The sequence below is a fragment of the Eumetopias jubatus genome, unplaced genomic scaffold (genome assembly GCF_037043125.1).
Source record: "Eumetopias jubatus isolate StellerSeaLion01/CBP00866 unplaced genomic scaffold, mEumJub1_p1.0 scaffold_10, whole genome shotgun sequence".
Classification (NCBI taxonomy): Eukaryota; Metazoa; Chordata; class Mammalia; order Carnivora; family Otariidae; genus Eumetopias; species Eumetopias jubatus.
The window spans coordinates 116,869,100-116,885,963 of NW_028274816.1; the positions used below are offsets into that span (position 1 = coordinate 116,869,100).

Sequence of the window (16,864 nt, forward strand, 5' to 3'; positions counted from 1 at the left end):
TTAATTTCCTTAAACATGTTGGTCTGAAATAGAAGGTGTTATCATGAAATAATGAAAAAATATGGTGTATTAGAATGGGAACAGACTTCTGTCAAGAGACCTAAGCATATTTTCCAGTTTTCCACTTGCCAGGTTTGCCACCACCTAGCTTTGTGACCATGAGCAAGTCACATAACTTTTTTGAATCTTAATAGAAAAAGGAATCTCTGCATACCTATCCCTGAGGTTGGGCTGTAAAGATCTAATAAGATGATAAATATCATAGCATGGTAAAATACTGTACAAATGGTACATGTTTTCCTAAAGGCTATATTAAAATTGGTCTAATTTATAGATTCTTCCCTTACATGAATTTCTTAGTTTAGGGAAGTGAGAGTCATTTATTCTAAATGTTAAAAAAATAATTTTTAAAAATATATTAGAGGGGTGCCTGGGTGGCTCAGTTGGTTGAGCATCCGACTCTTGGTTTTGGCTCAGGTCATGATCTCAGGATCTTGAAATCAAGCCCTACGTAGGGCTCCATGCTCAGCAAGGAGTCTGCTTGAGATTCTTTCACCTCCCTCTGCCCCTCCCCCCCACTTGTGTATGCACTCTCTCTCGTGTAAATAAATAAATAAATCTTAAAATATATATATATTAGAATATAATACTCTGTGTCAGGGATTGGCACACTGTGGCTTATGGACCAAATTTGGCCATCTGTTTTTGTAAATCAAGTTTAATGGAACATAGTCACGTCCATCCAGTTACATATGGTACACAACAGGAGAGTTTAGTCATAGTATGTTTTGCACTAGAACAGCATAATTGAGAACATATATACCTCAGAGATATTGCGAGTTTGATTCCAGACCACCACAATAAAGCAAATATCACAATAAAGCAAGTCAAATGAATTTTTGGGTTTCATAGCACATATAAAAGTTATGTTTACATTATACTGTAGTCTCTTAAGTGTGCAATAACTTTATGTCTTAAAAAATAATGTATATACCCTAATTTAAAAATACTTTATTGCTAAAAAATACTAATCATCTGAGCTTTCAACAAATCATAATCTTTTTGCTGGTGGAGGGTCATGCCTCATTGTCGATGGCTGCTAACTGATCAGGGTGGTGTTTGCTGAAGGCTGGGGTGGCTGTAGCAATTTCTTAAAAAAGACCACAGTGAAGTTTGCCACATCAATTGACTGTTCCTTTAACGAATGCTATTTCTATAGCATACAATACTATTTTATTCAAAAGTAGAACTTCTTTCAAAATTGGAGTCAGTCCTCTCAAACCCTGCTGCTACTTTATTAGCTAAGTTTATGTAATATTCTAAATTTTTGTAGTCATTTCAACAATTTTCACAGCATCTTCACTAGGAGTAGATTTCATCTCAAGAAACCACTTTCTTTGTTCATGCATAAGAAGTAGTTCCTCTTCCACTGAAGTTTTGTTATGAGATGGCAGAAATTCAATCACATTTTCAGGCTTCCCTTCTAATTCTAATTCTCTTGCTATTTCTACCACATCTCTACTGAAATCTTGAATCCCTCAAAGTCACCCATGAGGGTGACTTCCAAATTCCTCTTAATGTTAATATTTTGACCTCTTCCCGTGAATCATGAATGTTCTTAATGGCATCTAGAATGGTGAATCCTCTCCAGAAGGTTTTCAGGGGTTTTTTGCCCAGATTCATCAAAGAAATCCTATCTATGGCAGCTGTTGCCTTACAAAAATGTATTTCTTTTTTTTTTTTAAAGATGTATTTATTTTAGAGAGACAGAGAACAGGAGCAGGAGGAGCAGAGGGAGAGAGAGAATCCCAAGCAGACTTTGTAGTTGAGCACAGAGCCCAACGTGGTGCTTGATCTCATGACCCTGAGATCATAACCTAAGCTGAAACCAAGAGTCAGACACTTAACTGACTGTGCCACTTAGGTGCCCCCAAAAATGTATTTCTTTCTTTTTTTTTTTTTTAAAAGATTTTATTTATTTATTTGAGAGAGAGAGTGAGAGAGAGCACATGAGAGCGGGGAGGGTCAGAGGGAGAAGCAGACTCCCTGCTGAGCAGGGAGCCCGATGCGGGACTCGATCCTAGGACTCCAGGATCATGACCTGAGCCAAAGGCAGTCGCTTAACCAACTGAGCCACCCACGCTCCCCAAAAATGTATTTCTTAAATAATAAAACTTGAAAGTCAAAATTACTCTTTGATCTATCTTGGTTTCAACATGTCTTCCTCACTAACCATATTATTTCTAACTTTTGATTTAAAGTGAGAGACAAAAATAAATAAAGTGAGAAACGTGTGACTCTTTTGCTTGGACACTTAGAGGCCATTGTAGGATTATTAATTGGCCTAATTTTAATATTGCTGTGTCTCAGGAAATAGGGGGCCTGAGGAAAGGGCAAGAGATGGGGGAACAGCTGGTCAGTGGAGCAGTCAGAACACACACATTTGTCTGTTAAGTTCATCATCTTACATGGGTGTGATTTACAGCCCCAAAACAATTACAATAGTAACATCAAAGATCACTGATCACAGATGACCATAACAAATATAATAATAATGAAAATGTTTTAAATACTGTGAGAATTACCAAAATGTGACACAGAGACATGAAGTGAGCAAATGCTTGTAGAAAAATGTTGCTTGTAGGCTTGCTTGATTCAGGGTTGCCACAAACTTTGAATCTGTAAAAAATGCAGTATTAACAAAGTACAATAAAAAGAGGTATGCCAATAGTTGCAACAGATACAATAGGACCCACAAAGCCTAAAATCTTTACTGTCTGGCCAGTTATAGAGAAAGTTTGCCAAACTGTGGTCTATATCAATGGATATCATTTTAATTGTTTTAACTAATATATGATAATTTAATATATCAAATATTAAATATTTATTTTGTAGTATCTGGTGGCTTTTTAAAAAATAAATGTCATAGTGAATTCAAGGCCATTAGACTGGTAATCAGGAAACCTAAGTTCTAGTTTGGATCTGAGTACTAACCAGTTTTATAACTTTAAACAAATAATTTAGTCTTTGTGGTTGCCCGTTTCCTTTAGGGAATTAATCTAGGTCAATTTTTCCCAATACTTGGCTAGTGGATTTTCAAGACAGATTTTTATAGTGTGTTTCTCCCGTTACTCAGCCCTCTTCCTATTCCTTTTTACTCCTTTTTTCATTCACTGCTGAGGTCCCTCGTGTGGAATTTGATAGTTTACCAGACAGCATTATAACTTGGGCTCAGAATCACTGGAGACCTAGGATTCCTTTCAGAGTTCACATTTTGTGCTTTATGTTCTAAGATGGAAGTCTTGCTACTATTAGTTGTGGGCTTTAAATTATGATCCTATACAGTTATTTCAGTATTTTTAACAAAAATTACATTAATGTATCAATTATTATATTAGTTAGGAGCAGAAAATTAACACTCTTAAATTTTTGTATTCATAGATGATCCTGTATTATTGGAAGAGTCCGCCCAGGCAGTGAAAGCAGAAAAAATTGTGATTTCCAGATCCACAAGCCCAACCTTCAGCAAACAGACAAAGAGAGCTAATTGGTCTAGCTTTAATTCTTTGGGACATTATCTTACTGGTGAAATTCTGACTGCAGCACCTAAGTTCAGGTCACCAGAGGACTATACCTCCAGTGTCTCCACTTTCAAAACAGAAAAGGGATGTAAAACAGTTTTGCCACTCACTGATAAATGTGAGTCCTCATCTCTGACGGTAAATGCATCATTTGTACCATGCCCTCAATCAGAAAGTACTATTTCATCAATAAAGATTGATTCTAATCTTCTTAAAAAAAATGATTCCAAACAGCTGTCCTGCTGTGAAGAAGCCCTGGATCCAGACATTGAATTGTCTCTAGTTGGTGAAGAAGCTGAACTTTCCACTTCACACAGAGCTTCTGAAACAGAAGCAGAGGATGAATCTATCTATTTTTCACCTGAGCTATATGATCCTATGGATACAAATGAAGAAAAGAATGATCTAGTTGAAAGTGATAGAGACAATAGATTGGCTAATCATTCCAATTGCATTTTAGTTGAAGATCTTTTTGAAATTAGAACTATGAAAGGAGTGGATTCAGTCCAAGAAATGAAAGCTGAGGATTGCACAGACACAAAGTTGAATAGACTCATGCATATTAAAGAAAGTAAAATCGATAACATCGGTAGTAATGTAATGTAAAAACAACTCATATAAACGAATTGGAACTGGGGAAAAGTTGTGAAACAGATATAAAGAATTTTAAACAGTCTCCTTCCAAAAATAAAGGTGTGTTCCCTGGTGTTAGGTAATAATACTTAACTGTAACACTATAAATATATGTTGTCATGCTTATATTAAATGCTATCATAAATGACAATTTCTACATTGGATAAATGGTGTGTTTTTTTTATTTTAAAAATATTTTTCACTTTAATTCTTTGGTATTAGAGTTTTAAAAAGTCTTATGTTCAGAATGTAAGTTTTATTGTTTTTGAGTTTTGACAAAAGTGATTCATACAAAATATTTTCCTCTAACGAGTTTTTTTTACCTATATACAATTTAAAATTAATCTGAAAGATATGTAGTTTCCTTTAAATTTCACATAAATATTTGTATTTTGTGGTCCTCTTCTTCCATTTATTTTCATACTGATACATAAAAATGAATAGCAGTCTAATCCAGTCACACCTCAGTCATGTTTCACTATATATTTACCTCAAATCAGTATATTATTTTAGAAATCAAAGTTTTCTTAAAAAGTTTATTCCCATATTAAACTGCCTACTTATAAGCAATTAAGGATTCAGAAGAAAACTTTTTATTTGATATTGCTTTACATTTTTCTGTTTTTGATGAACCAAAATCAAGCACATTTTAAGCAAATTATGTACAGTTACAAAATGCCAAATGAATGACTCCAAATTTTCAATTCTGATTATTTAGCTTCATCATCATTGTGGAAAAAAGTGACATGTTCTAGCATGAAGGCTATAATTATGAAACAGGAAAGAAAACTTCATATATAAATTTTATAAGTAAAGCCAAACATGTAACTGCAGCCGAAAAATGTTCTCTTGTTGTTCACTAATTTTTCTGTAAATTTTGACTCTTTTAATGTATTTGTGAATGAAGCTATACTTCTGATCAATAATGGTTATAAAAGATGCACTTCTCTGTCATCATTCCAAAAATATATTCACTCATCTTTTTCTAAGAAACATTGTTATTCAATAGACATTTAGGCTTCGTGTGGGTGATTTGAATTGAAATGTTATGAGTTGTCAAGTTGTGGATGTGGTTTATTATTTTCAAGTCAAAATTCCTAGCAGTCAAGTATTTTATATATTCATTTGGATGAATGAATTATTATATATGTATATATTTGCTTTTATTTTGAAGGTGTTTAGATTGAAAACAGCTTGTTTCTATAGCATTGGATGGTACAACTGTAAGCATAGTTCAAAGAAATTTGAATTGATAACTTACCAGTTAAAGAATTCATCTATAGATTAGGATATATTAGATCCCTAGTATTATATATTTTCTTTAGTTGATCAGTGAGTAATAAGTTACAAACACTAGAATAGAAGATAATTTCTAAGTTGTTTTGAAAGGGTAAAACCATTTATCCTTTCTGGTATAGTTCCTAATCCACAGATAAGGGTAGTGGGGTAGTAGAAAGAATACCAGGTGGAAGACAAGAGACTTGGGCTCTATTCCTGGCCCTGCCACTAATTTGCTAAGTCATATTGGCAATCACCATGCCTTCTGAGAAATTAGTTTTATCTGTTAAATGTGGTATTTAGTACTATAAAATCATGTAAATCCCTTTCAGCTTTAAAAATCCATAGTTTAAAGAAATATATGTTGATATGTTATTGAGTCAATTTTCATTTGCTTTTGTTCCAGAATGCTTAAAATAAACTATTTTGTAGAAAAGGTGAAGTGACACTTATCGACCTTTAAGGAATAACTATGAATATGCTACTTAGTAACTTGAGAAGCAAGATATTTATTTTTAACAGTGCTTCAATTAAAATATTTTTTGACCCTTAAAATTGCCTTTAGAATAATTGGTAAACTACATGAGAAAAATTAAGCACAATATTTTTTAGTCATAGCTTGATGTATTATCCAAATTAACCTCCAATTTATTCTCTCCAAAATCTAATTCTCTCTGAAGCTAAAAATTTCCATTAACTGAGAATTATGTAGAGATGTGACACTAGCATTTAGGGATTCCAAAAGGTATTTCAAAAATTTTGTGCAGTGATCTTACTATTGAAACAGGTATAGAGTATCCAAAGATAGCAACTATGACCAAGATAATATTGCAAGAATATAAGTACCAGCCTTTATGGGGCACCTGGGTGCCTCAGTCAGTTAAGTGTCCAACTCTTGATTTCAGTTCAGGTCATGATTTCAGGGTTGTGGGATCAAGCCCCAAGTCAGGCTCAGCATGGAGTCTGTCCCTCTCTGCTCCTCTCTCTGCTCGCTCACACACTCTCTCTAAAATAAGTAAGTAGGATCTTTAAAAGATTTTTTAAAAAAGTAAGTACCAGCCTTGGGGCACCTGAGTGATTCAGTTGGTTAAGTGTCTGACTCAATTTCGGCTCAGGTCATGATCTCAGGGTCATGAGATCCAGCCCCACATAGGGCTCTGTGCTCAGCAAGGAGTCTGCTTGGTATTCTCTCCCTGTCCCTCTGCCCCTGCCCCCTTCCTTCTTTCTCTCTCAAATAAATCAATCTTTAAAAAAATAACGAAGCACCAGTCTTTATAATAGAGTAGGAGGTAGAACATTTTAATTAGTAATAATGTACTTTTAAAAGAGATGTTTTGGAGACTTTAAAACATGTGAAAGCATTTAAAGATTTTTATTTGAGAGAGCGAGAGCACATGAGTGGGGTGAGGGGCAGAGGGAAAGGCGGAGAGATCTTCAAGCAGACTGCACTGAGCGTGGAGTCCAACTCCATGGGCTCCTTCCCATGACCCAAAGTGAAATCGAGAGTCTGCTGCCCAATTGACTAAGCCACCCAGGCGCCCCTAAAACATGAAGTTAAGAGTATTTTGCACATGGCAGACCCTCAAATATTAGCTAGTGAATCAATCATATATCTGAAGTACACACACCCTTGCTTTATGTGAAGATTTCCCTGATGATGATAGGATGATAGAAAGATAGAGGGCGCCTGGGTGGCTCGGTTAAGCGACTGTCTTCGGCTCAGGTCATGATCCCAGGGTACTGGGATTGAGTCCCACATCCAGCTCCCTGCTCTGCAGGAAGCCTGCTTCTCCCTCTTCCTCTGCCTGCCATTCCCCCTGCTTGTGTGCTCTCTCTCTGTCAAATAAATAAATAAAATCTCAAAGAAAAGATAAACTGACAATAAAGAATTATAGGAAGGAGAAATTATTTGGCTAGTTTATTTCTTAAGGCTTTGGAAATATTTAAGTTAGAAATTGTTTATCAGGTAATTTGCCCTACCCATTCAATGGATATGAAATAATTATCTTATACCAAATTTATTTAAGGCCTGAAAGTATATAGAGCATACCAGCCAGGAACCAGGAAAACTTCCAGTTAGAGAAAGATTTATTGATGGAAGAAAGGTACAACATAAAGAGTAGATGTTTCATGACTTGACTTTTGAAATTTAGATAAGTCATTTAAAACTTTTTATAATGGTATTGGAAATTAATGACTTCTTACTATGCACTTAATTATTAAATGATTTTTAATTTGCTACTGTAAGTTCACATGAGGCTTTGTTTTTATTATGATCTTTGTATTAATATTTTTAAAATTTTTTAATATTTTTCTGCAGTGACTGTCATATTTTTCTGAAGTAAAATACATTCAAAATATTTAATTCTTTAGGATTGCTTATTAAAACTTCATGAAATCAAAGTCCCTCTTGTAAAATCACTTGAAAGACTGGTTATTGTAGTTATTTAATCTCTAAGTGATGGCATATTTTTGTGTTTGATTACAACACAATTATTCTTGCTCAGACCTCAGATTTATCAGTGAGCTGCACAAGATTTTACTTTAACCTTTATGAATTCTTGGTAGTTTCTTATCTATTCCATAGACAAATGCAGTCAATCTTTTATAAATAGAAAGGCAGTATTAATACTGGACTTTTTCATAACAAAAAATAAATTTAAGACCTCATCAGACAATGAATGTCTTACGCTAAAACTGTAACATGAAGTATATGTGCAGCTATTAAATATACAATAAAGAACATCACTTCAGGAAATGGAAATTTAGACAGATGACCTAGGCTTATGATTCTCTGGACTTAAACGATTTTCATGTCTACCCCCAAAAAAGAATTTTGTTTCTTAAGGTTTCATTTGATAGAACATTAGCTGCCCAGCTTCCTGAACTCTACAATGGAGCTTTGTTATAATATCCATGGGATCTGAGCCAGTGGATCACCTTATTGGTGAAACCACCTTATAATGAAGTGCTTTCAGTAACTAAACTCTTGGACAAGGTCCAAAACAACCCATCTTATACCAAATTCCACTTTGTAATAAACAAGCTTCAATGCATTGAAAGAAAAATAAAAGCTGCATGAAACTTACTATTCCCAGAAATCAACCTTTGAAAATCTAATGGTAAATACTGATTAAATATATTTTTTTTAACAAGGCATAATCAGGTAGTTACTTCAATGCTTTTTTATAATAAATTTGTATTTTTTTTATCTTGGTCTTCCTTTTTCAAGCAATTTATATGACTCTGATGTTCATGGTTTTCCCCCAAATTCTGTCATTTTACATAAAATTATATCAATATTTATAAAACTCAATATTAAAATGTTTCATTTGGCTCTTCACTATTATAAAGTACTAAATTGTACAAGTGGCATATCATTTATAAATCTAAACTGTTAGATGACATCATCTCTTTTTTATGATTCATGTATAGTTGGAAGATTTAAAGATATTAAATACTGATTGTTATTTTGAATCAAGTATAGTCTCGGTATATTTTCCCTTTTTTTCAAACTGGTGTTATGGTATTTATATTTAAATATTAACATTCTTTCAAACATTGATCCCTTCCATCTCTTGTAAAAGGACCAAAGTAACTTGCCTTGCCAGTCAGGACTTTATTGTATTGCATGTGGAACTGAATTATTACCTAAAGCAAGAGGTAGGAAATATAAAAAAATCTTTGTGCTATCCTTAGTATAGGTCTACCTAAAATTATAATAAAGTGGATTGATGTATTAATATTTCCATATTTCAGCCTTTAAAGTTGATTGCAATATACATGAAGTTTGTTACTGGAAGCATGTTCCAATTCTACCTGCTGACTTACTTTAGGCAAGTTACTTAAGTTCACTGAACTTCTGTATTTTTGATCTTAAAATGGAGATAAATAATAATTTCATAAGAAATAGATCAAACATTACCAGTATCAAATGCAGTAGAGTGCATAAAAGCTTTTTTTTTAATCAGGCAAGGAGAAAGATAACAGAATTTGGGGTCACAGGAATAAGCTTGAGTTTTGGCCCTGTTATTTACTGAGTGGTCTTTGTGGAGCTTCAGCTTTATCTTCTGGGGGAAAAAGGTGAGCAATATCTACCCAAGAAAATTGTGAGAATTACGCAATATGTGAAAGTGCTTTATAAATTCTGAAGCAGGGCACCTGAGTGGCTCAGTCGGTTAAGCATCTGCCTTCGGCTCAGGTCATGATCCCAGGGTCCTGCGACCAAGTCCCAGGGGCTCTCTGCTCAGCGGGGAGTCTGCTTCTCCTCTGCCTCTGCCTCCCCCGCCCTGCTTGTGCTCTCTCTCTCACAAATAAATAAAATCTTAAATATATATATGTTTATATTTATATATATATAAATTCTGAAGCACTGTTCAAATGTTAGTTAGGAAACTGAAATAATACAGTATAATGGTCATCTCAGTATGCTGAAATTATACCTTCAAAAGGACTAATAAACCTGTTAGAATTTGATCCATATACTCAAAAGCACTTTGAGATTTTCAAAAAGAACTCAAAGTATTCTTTTACTAGCAAGACATATATATCATGAGTTTATTTTCCATTTTTACATTTCATTTTTATATCTTAAAATGTGTGTACATTGCAAAGAAAAAGTTATCAAAGGAACACTGAAATCCATAAATCCCATTGAGAACATTCTATGTAAGATCCACAGGGAAGGGATTTTTATATATATATATATACATGTTATTCACTGCTGTACTCCCAACATTAAATTTTTTATTAAATGTATGGAGCATTCTACTAATAATGTATTTATTTCTCCCAGGACTTTATCATATGATACTTGACTCTCATAAATGCTTATTTCATTTGACCAGTTTCTAGACTCTAGTGACCTTTTTTCTAAATGTTCTATTATTGCTTTAACAGCATTAAATCCTTTATATCTTCTCTGTTCCTTCAGTTGTGGACCAGAGATTGTCTTTACTCTTTTTTTTTTTTTTTTTTTGAAGGGTATCCTTTTATCAACTTTACCTACAAGGAATGCTGGGCTTTTGTACATTCTGTTGTGATGTCCATAGACAGTATATTATTCTGACACAACTGGATTCTAAAATATTAATTGAATTTCATATTAACTAATTGATTAGCCAAAATACCAGCAATTTTTGTAAGCCCTTCATTACCGCCCCATGATAAAATTATTCCCAATGTAATATTTATTGCATGATATTACAAATAATTATGTAGAAGTGTGTGTCTCTCTGGCACACTGTGACTGCCCAAGATTAAGGACAATTTCCCATATTACCTAGCATTTGTTCATTCCCTCACTCATCTAGTATATTTTGAGAGTCTGCTTTGCATGTAGAGCTATTTTGTGCTCTAGGGATACCAAAGATGAGTGACACAAGGATCTTACCCACCAGGAATTCATAGCCTAATTAACATACAAGCAAACATTTATGGTACAGTGTGGTGAGAACTGTAATAGAGGCAAAGCACACAGCAGTGTTGAGTATGTGCATACTGGTATGCATAATGCTTCTAGTTAGAGGATCTGTAAGTTAACAGCAGAATTTAACACAGGAAACACCATCTGACAGATTTTCTTTCATTTTTTAATGCAAAAGTGCTTACAATTTTGAAATATATTCTTGAAGAAATTCAGGATATGCTATTTTTCTGATAATCCCATCTTCAGATCTCAGCCTCACTACTCAGGATTATTGAGTGTTGATTTACCTAAAGGAAACAAAGCAAGAACATAGCAAGTAAATCTTCTGTAATACTTTTACTGTATAGCATGTAGTCTGTCATAGAGCTTTCACAGCCATTAGCTCATTTGGTTCTCAAAATAGCCTGCCAGAGTCAGCAACACATTTAAAAATGAGGAAAATGAAACAATGAGACCACAATCAACATCATGATGTTCTTTCTACTGTTTTGCTACAGTTTTGTGCTTTCGTATTGGTTTTTTTTTAAGATTTTATTTAATTAAGAGAGAGAATGAGAGAGAGAGAGAGCACATGAGAGGGAGGAGGATCAGAGGGAGAGGCTTACTCCCCATTGAGCAGGGAGCCCGATGCAGGACTCGATCCCAGGACTCCAGGATCATGACCTGAGCCAAAGGCAGTCGCTGAACCAACTGAGCCACCTAGGTGCCCCCATATTGATTTTAGTATACCTTTATTTCCAAAAATCTCTATGAAAAGTATAGTCTTAGAATTCTGAAAGCAGGCTTCTTTATCTTACTTTTTTTCTAAAGGAGTACTTTCCAGAATCATCTTAACATTTCTGTAATAGTAAACAAAAAAAATTAAACTAAAATTAAACAAAAATATTAAACAAAAAAACAAAATATTAAACAAATTATTAAACAAAAATTAAAATTAAACAAAAAAATTCTGTAATATTAAACATCTATTAAGGAATATAAGCTCTTTGAGGGCAGAAACAGTCCTAGAGCATAGTCTACTGCTTGACATACAGGAGGCGCTTAGTAAACATTTTTTGATGGGAATAGGAATCTTTTCAAAACCACCCAAAAACCTTAACATTGCCTTAGGTAACATAGCTGACTAGTGATACTAGAATCAAAACTTGTACACAGGTGTCATAAGTTCTAATTCTAGACTCTTAACACCTTACCAACTTACTTTATATAAAAGCTTGTTTCTTGACTTCTACTCTTGTGATTTCACTTCCATTTCATCCACCCACTTCCATTGACTATACCATAAAACTTCCTTACTCATGTAACCTTGAATGAATATCCTTCTCTCTGATCTTCTGTCCTCCAGCTTTTACTCCATTCCTCCTTGTATACCTACTCCCTTGGTTTTCTCCCAGTTTATCAACCTCTTTCAGTCTTAGCTTCCTTCCTTCCAAGTTTGGACTTCATAGTCAGTCACTGGAACTACTCTCTTGCTGGTGTCCTGAACTCCTGTCCACCTTTGTCATTCTACTATCTTAGTCTTGCTAAGTCACAAACCTAGTTCAGTGTCACAGTCTATCTTTGCTACTTATACATCTGGGAAGTTGAGTACTACTGAAAAATTTTGTATAGTAGCGTGGATTGGTGCCACTACAGTATTACGGCTTCCAGTCTTACTTGGATTCCCAATACTGCTTTTCAGCTTATATATTTTCCCTGACTAGTTTTCCATTTCTCCCCTCACCCAGCAGCAACTGGACTAAACTTACAAGTTACTTCTTAGCCCAGTTCCCTTCCCAGTTGATATGCTTCCTCTGGATAATCTTCCTCTCAAACTGTATGCTGACAATTCCTGACCCATCATCTAGCTGCCTGTTCAACATCTTGGGTGCCCCTTAGTATCTCAAGCTCAATTTGTACAAAATAATTCTTTCCTAAAACCTGCTCTTCCCTGTTTTAGCTGGTGGCACCATCATTCATGTAGTTCTCCAAATCTTAACTATCAAGTCATCCAAGTTTTAGAGTTGAGCAATATTGCTCAACTTTCCATCTTTACTCTGATTGCATTAGACCTTCATAATTTCTTTTCTAACCTAGTGTAACTAGTCATTTTGCAACAAGTCTTATTCCTAAAGTCCACTTTCCATTTTGTTGCCATTTAACCTGTCAAAAATGCCAATCTGACCATTTCACTCACTTATTTAAAACCCTTCTATGTACAAGACCAAGTAAAAACTCCACATGAAAACATACCAGGTCTTTTGTGATCTGGTCTTTGCCAATGTTTCCAGCCTCATCTCCTGCCACCCTTTGCTGACATTATACTTAAGAATAGTTTTAAAAACAGAGGCACCTGGGTGGCTCAGTCGTTAAGCGTCTGCCTTCGGCTCAGGTCATGATCCCAGGGTCCTGGGATCGAGCCCAACATCGGGCTCCCTGCTCAGCGGGAAGCCTGCTTCTCCCTCTCCCACTCCTTATTGCTTGTGTTCCCTCTCTCGCTGTGTCTCTCTCTGTCAAATAAATAAATAAAATCTTTAAAAAAAAGAATAGTTTTAAAAACAGATCTGTTTCAGATCCATTGCCTTTGCTAATGCTCTTTCACTTGTGCAGAGTTCTCTCCCTCTTTACCAGGCAAACTCCTACTCATCCTGAGAAATTTAACTAAGGCATTATTCCTCTGAAAACATTGTGTCCTCCTAGCTGCATTAAATATACTTCATCTAACTTTCTTGGCCCCCCATTGCCTAACTTCAACATAGTATTTTCAACACTGTGTAAAGTTGTCTATTTTCACTTCTGTCTCTGTACCAGACTGTATAGGCTTATACAATGTAAGACCTTGTTTGTCTTTTAACTCTTGCATCTGGTACGTGCTTTAAAACCACCCAATTTATGGCACTGTTCAGTTCCATAAGCTGAACTGAATCATGCTATTTTAAGACAGGCTACTTTTATTTAGATGCTGCTTTGATTTGTTTATTATATTGTTTATTACTGTTTTAATATTTTAGAGGAGGCCAGAACTTTAGAAATCATATATTTCCCTTACATTAAACATGAGGTAACTGAGGTCCAGAGAGATTTAGTACCTAGACCTAGATCGTTGATAGCAACACACCACACTGTTTTTGGTGTAGTTTAGAACAAATTAACTTGATTTAGCCTCTTTCTCAAGGCATTCTTAGAGAAAGATACGATGTTAGATAACCAAAAACTAACAAATTAAGATACTAATTAAGAAGCCACTCAATCACATTCTTTGTGACTGCATATAACCGTAGAGTTTATTATGAGAAGAAGTATATGTTGGTGATAATATATTTTAAAGATAATATACTTGTTTTGTTGTTACCACTATGTGTAATAATTCTCCATCGAGTTGTCTTCTGATTGACTAAACGGACACACCACACTTTAATAAATTATAATGGGCAGCAGTATATTTTTAGGAAATTAATATAACTGTTAGTGTGATATGTCTTTCCTAAATCTTTTTCACCTTATTTTATTCTTAGGAATTTTCCAAAAAGCTTTTTCCAAGCTGATAAAAATCCAGAGAATCTTCCTGAATGTTAAATTACACATACAGTGCCTGGGTGGCTCAGTTGTTTGAATGTCCGACTCTTGATTTCAACTCAGGCCATGATCTCAGGGTCGTGGGATCAAGTCTGTGTCAGGTTCTGCAATCAGTGGGGAGTCTGCTTGGAGGTTCCCTCCTTCTGCCCTCCCCTCCCCACTCTCTCTCTCTCTAAAATAAAATAAATCTTAAAAAAAATTGCACAAAATCCGTTTGCCATTGCTTTACTGAGAATGCTGATCAGAAGAAAATTTATGTCACTGGTGGTGTCATTTAAAAGCCACATCAGGGGCATCTGGATGGCTCAGTTGGTTGAGCGACTGCCTTCGGCTCAGGTCATGATCCTGGAGTCCCGGGACTGAGTCCCACATCGGGCTCCCCGCTCAGCGGGGAGTCTGCTTCTCCCTCTGACCCTCTTCCCTCTCATGCTCTCTCTCATTCTCTCTCTCAAATACATAAATAAAATCTTAAAAAAAATAAATAAAAACCACATCAGTGGTTTATCAGACTTCAGTGAAGAATGTAGGTGAACTTACTTAATTGGTACATTGCTTCCTTATCACTTTCTAAAGCCTTCAAATATAAATAAGACACCTTTTTCATTTTTACATAAATTCTGAAATGAGAAGCAATTTTTAAACTGCTTCTGAAATACGGTCCACTGTCTTAAGAATTGCAAAGGAAGAAAAAATAAAACAATCTCAAACTCTGCTCAAAACATAGGAAGTAAGAAATGTCACATTGGGGCAAATGGGCATTTTTGCTCTATTTGTGTCTGCTAATGAATTTTTAAAAAATATTCACAAGGTACACATAATCCAGATCTCAGGCTTTGGCAGGTTTGACCTGGGGAAGGAATGGTTGCTTCCATGAGTTACTAGAAGGAACCTACAGGATGTAGTAACTCATGGAAGCAACCTACAGGATAAAGGGAATGGGTTCCACCATCCATCCCTAAAAAACAATGGGATGGGAGCTTACATACAAACAAGTGACCCATAAGCCTTTTTCCTTTGCAGAAGTATGTCTTAGGTTGCCTGCTAGCCTTTTTCAATTTCCCAGCCACTTTCAGTGCTGCTCCCATAGAAAGGACTAGGTCACACATTATGATTTACTTCAGGCCCTGCACTCACCCAGAAATAATCTTAAACTCCACTTTCCCTAGAAACAGTATGGCCAAGGAGAAGAAGATTAGTTGTATTCCAAAACGCTTACGTAAATAACCAAGCATCTATCATTTACCCACTTTCAGCATCAGTGGATTCATCTAAACTCTATTTTCTACCCATTTAAAATCTGAGGGTAATAAGTTCTATGATAATATCCATTCATTCAATACTTAAGTATAAAAGATACAACTATAACTTGGGATTTTCCCTGCTTCTACCCCCTCAAAGGTGGACCGTTTATGACAAGTCTGAATGTTTACTTTGGTTACAAATGTCTGCAGAAACATATGGTCAGATCATATGGTTCTAATAATGTTCCCTTTAGTTCTTTGCAGCTTTGACCAATTTCAATATTTTTTCTGGAATTGGAAATTCTTTCTTGTGGGAATGTACTCATTTATCAAAAAATGAATATGTGGTTGTTAAGAACTTGGCTTAGAGCAATATGAAAGACTGTAAGAAGTTTTTTTGAAAAATACAACTTTGTAGAGATTCATAGCCTTATTACACAAATTCTTCCAATTTCAACTGTGTACCCTTGAGCTTGAAGTAAAATGCTATGTTGTTAAATTTTTTTTTTTTGAGCTACATCATCCGATGTCTTCTCATTCTGAGTTTCCACTCCTCTTTACAGTGATTTCCAGGCACAAATGTATTCAATCCCAGAAGAGATTGGGGGAATGGAGTAAGGGAGGTTCTCTCTTGGTCTGTTTTCTTCTTTTTGCCGTAACTAAAAACTTTTGTTGTGTAGTACCATTAATTCCTACAGAAGGTAGTGAGAGTTCATTCAACACCAGGAGGAGCTCTTCCTTCCTCCATGAAAACTTGGAAGTTTACTTACTTTATACAAAAGGCAGTCTAACATAGGGAAGATTGTCCTTGATTATTTGAGATTTACTTGGTGGATTGGTTGGTGGATTGTTCAGCTAAAGAATATGGAGAAACTTTTTGTCCTGAAACCAGATGTGTAGCAGTGACCTGTTACTATTATTATGAATATATTGTAAAAGGAACACTATTCACACAGATGTATTAACAATGTGGAGGAAGCTAGAGCAAAATTACTTTGTTATTTCTAATTGCTGAAGAAATATTTGCATTTTAAAATTTTTCTTTTAAAATAGCCTTCTCAGACTATGAATCTTCATGTACTTTCTGTTATAGCCTCTATTATGGGAAAAATTGCATTCTTGTATATTTATATGATAATCAAATTTCT

The 16,864-nt window shown here is 35.0% G+C and overlaps 1 protein-coding gene across 1 annotated transcript in view; it reads left to right on the top strand.

Moving 5' to 3' along the window:
- The window catches only part of BRIP1 (BRCA1 interacting DNA helicase 1), a 172,967-nt gene extending 168,602 nt beyond the window's left edge, over positions 1-4,365 (top strand). The window contains 2 exon segments of the mRNA XM_088027330.1: positions 3,442-4,175; positions 4,178-4,365. Coding sequence (XP_087883456.1) covers positions 3,442-4,175; positions 4,178-4,297 — 854 coding nt within the window. The 3' untranslated portion in view covers positions 4,298-4,365.
- The last annotated feature ends 12,499 nt before the right edge of the window (positions 4,366-16,864 follow it).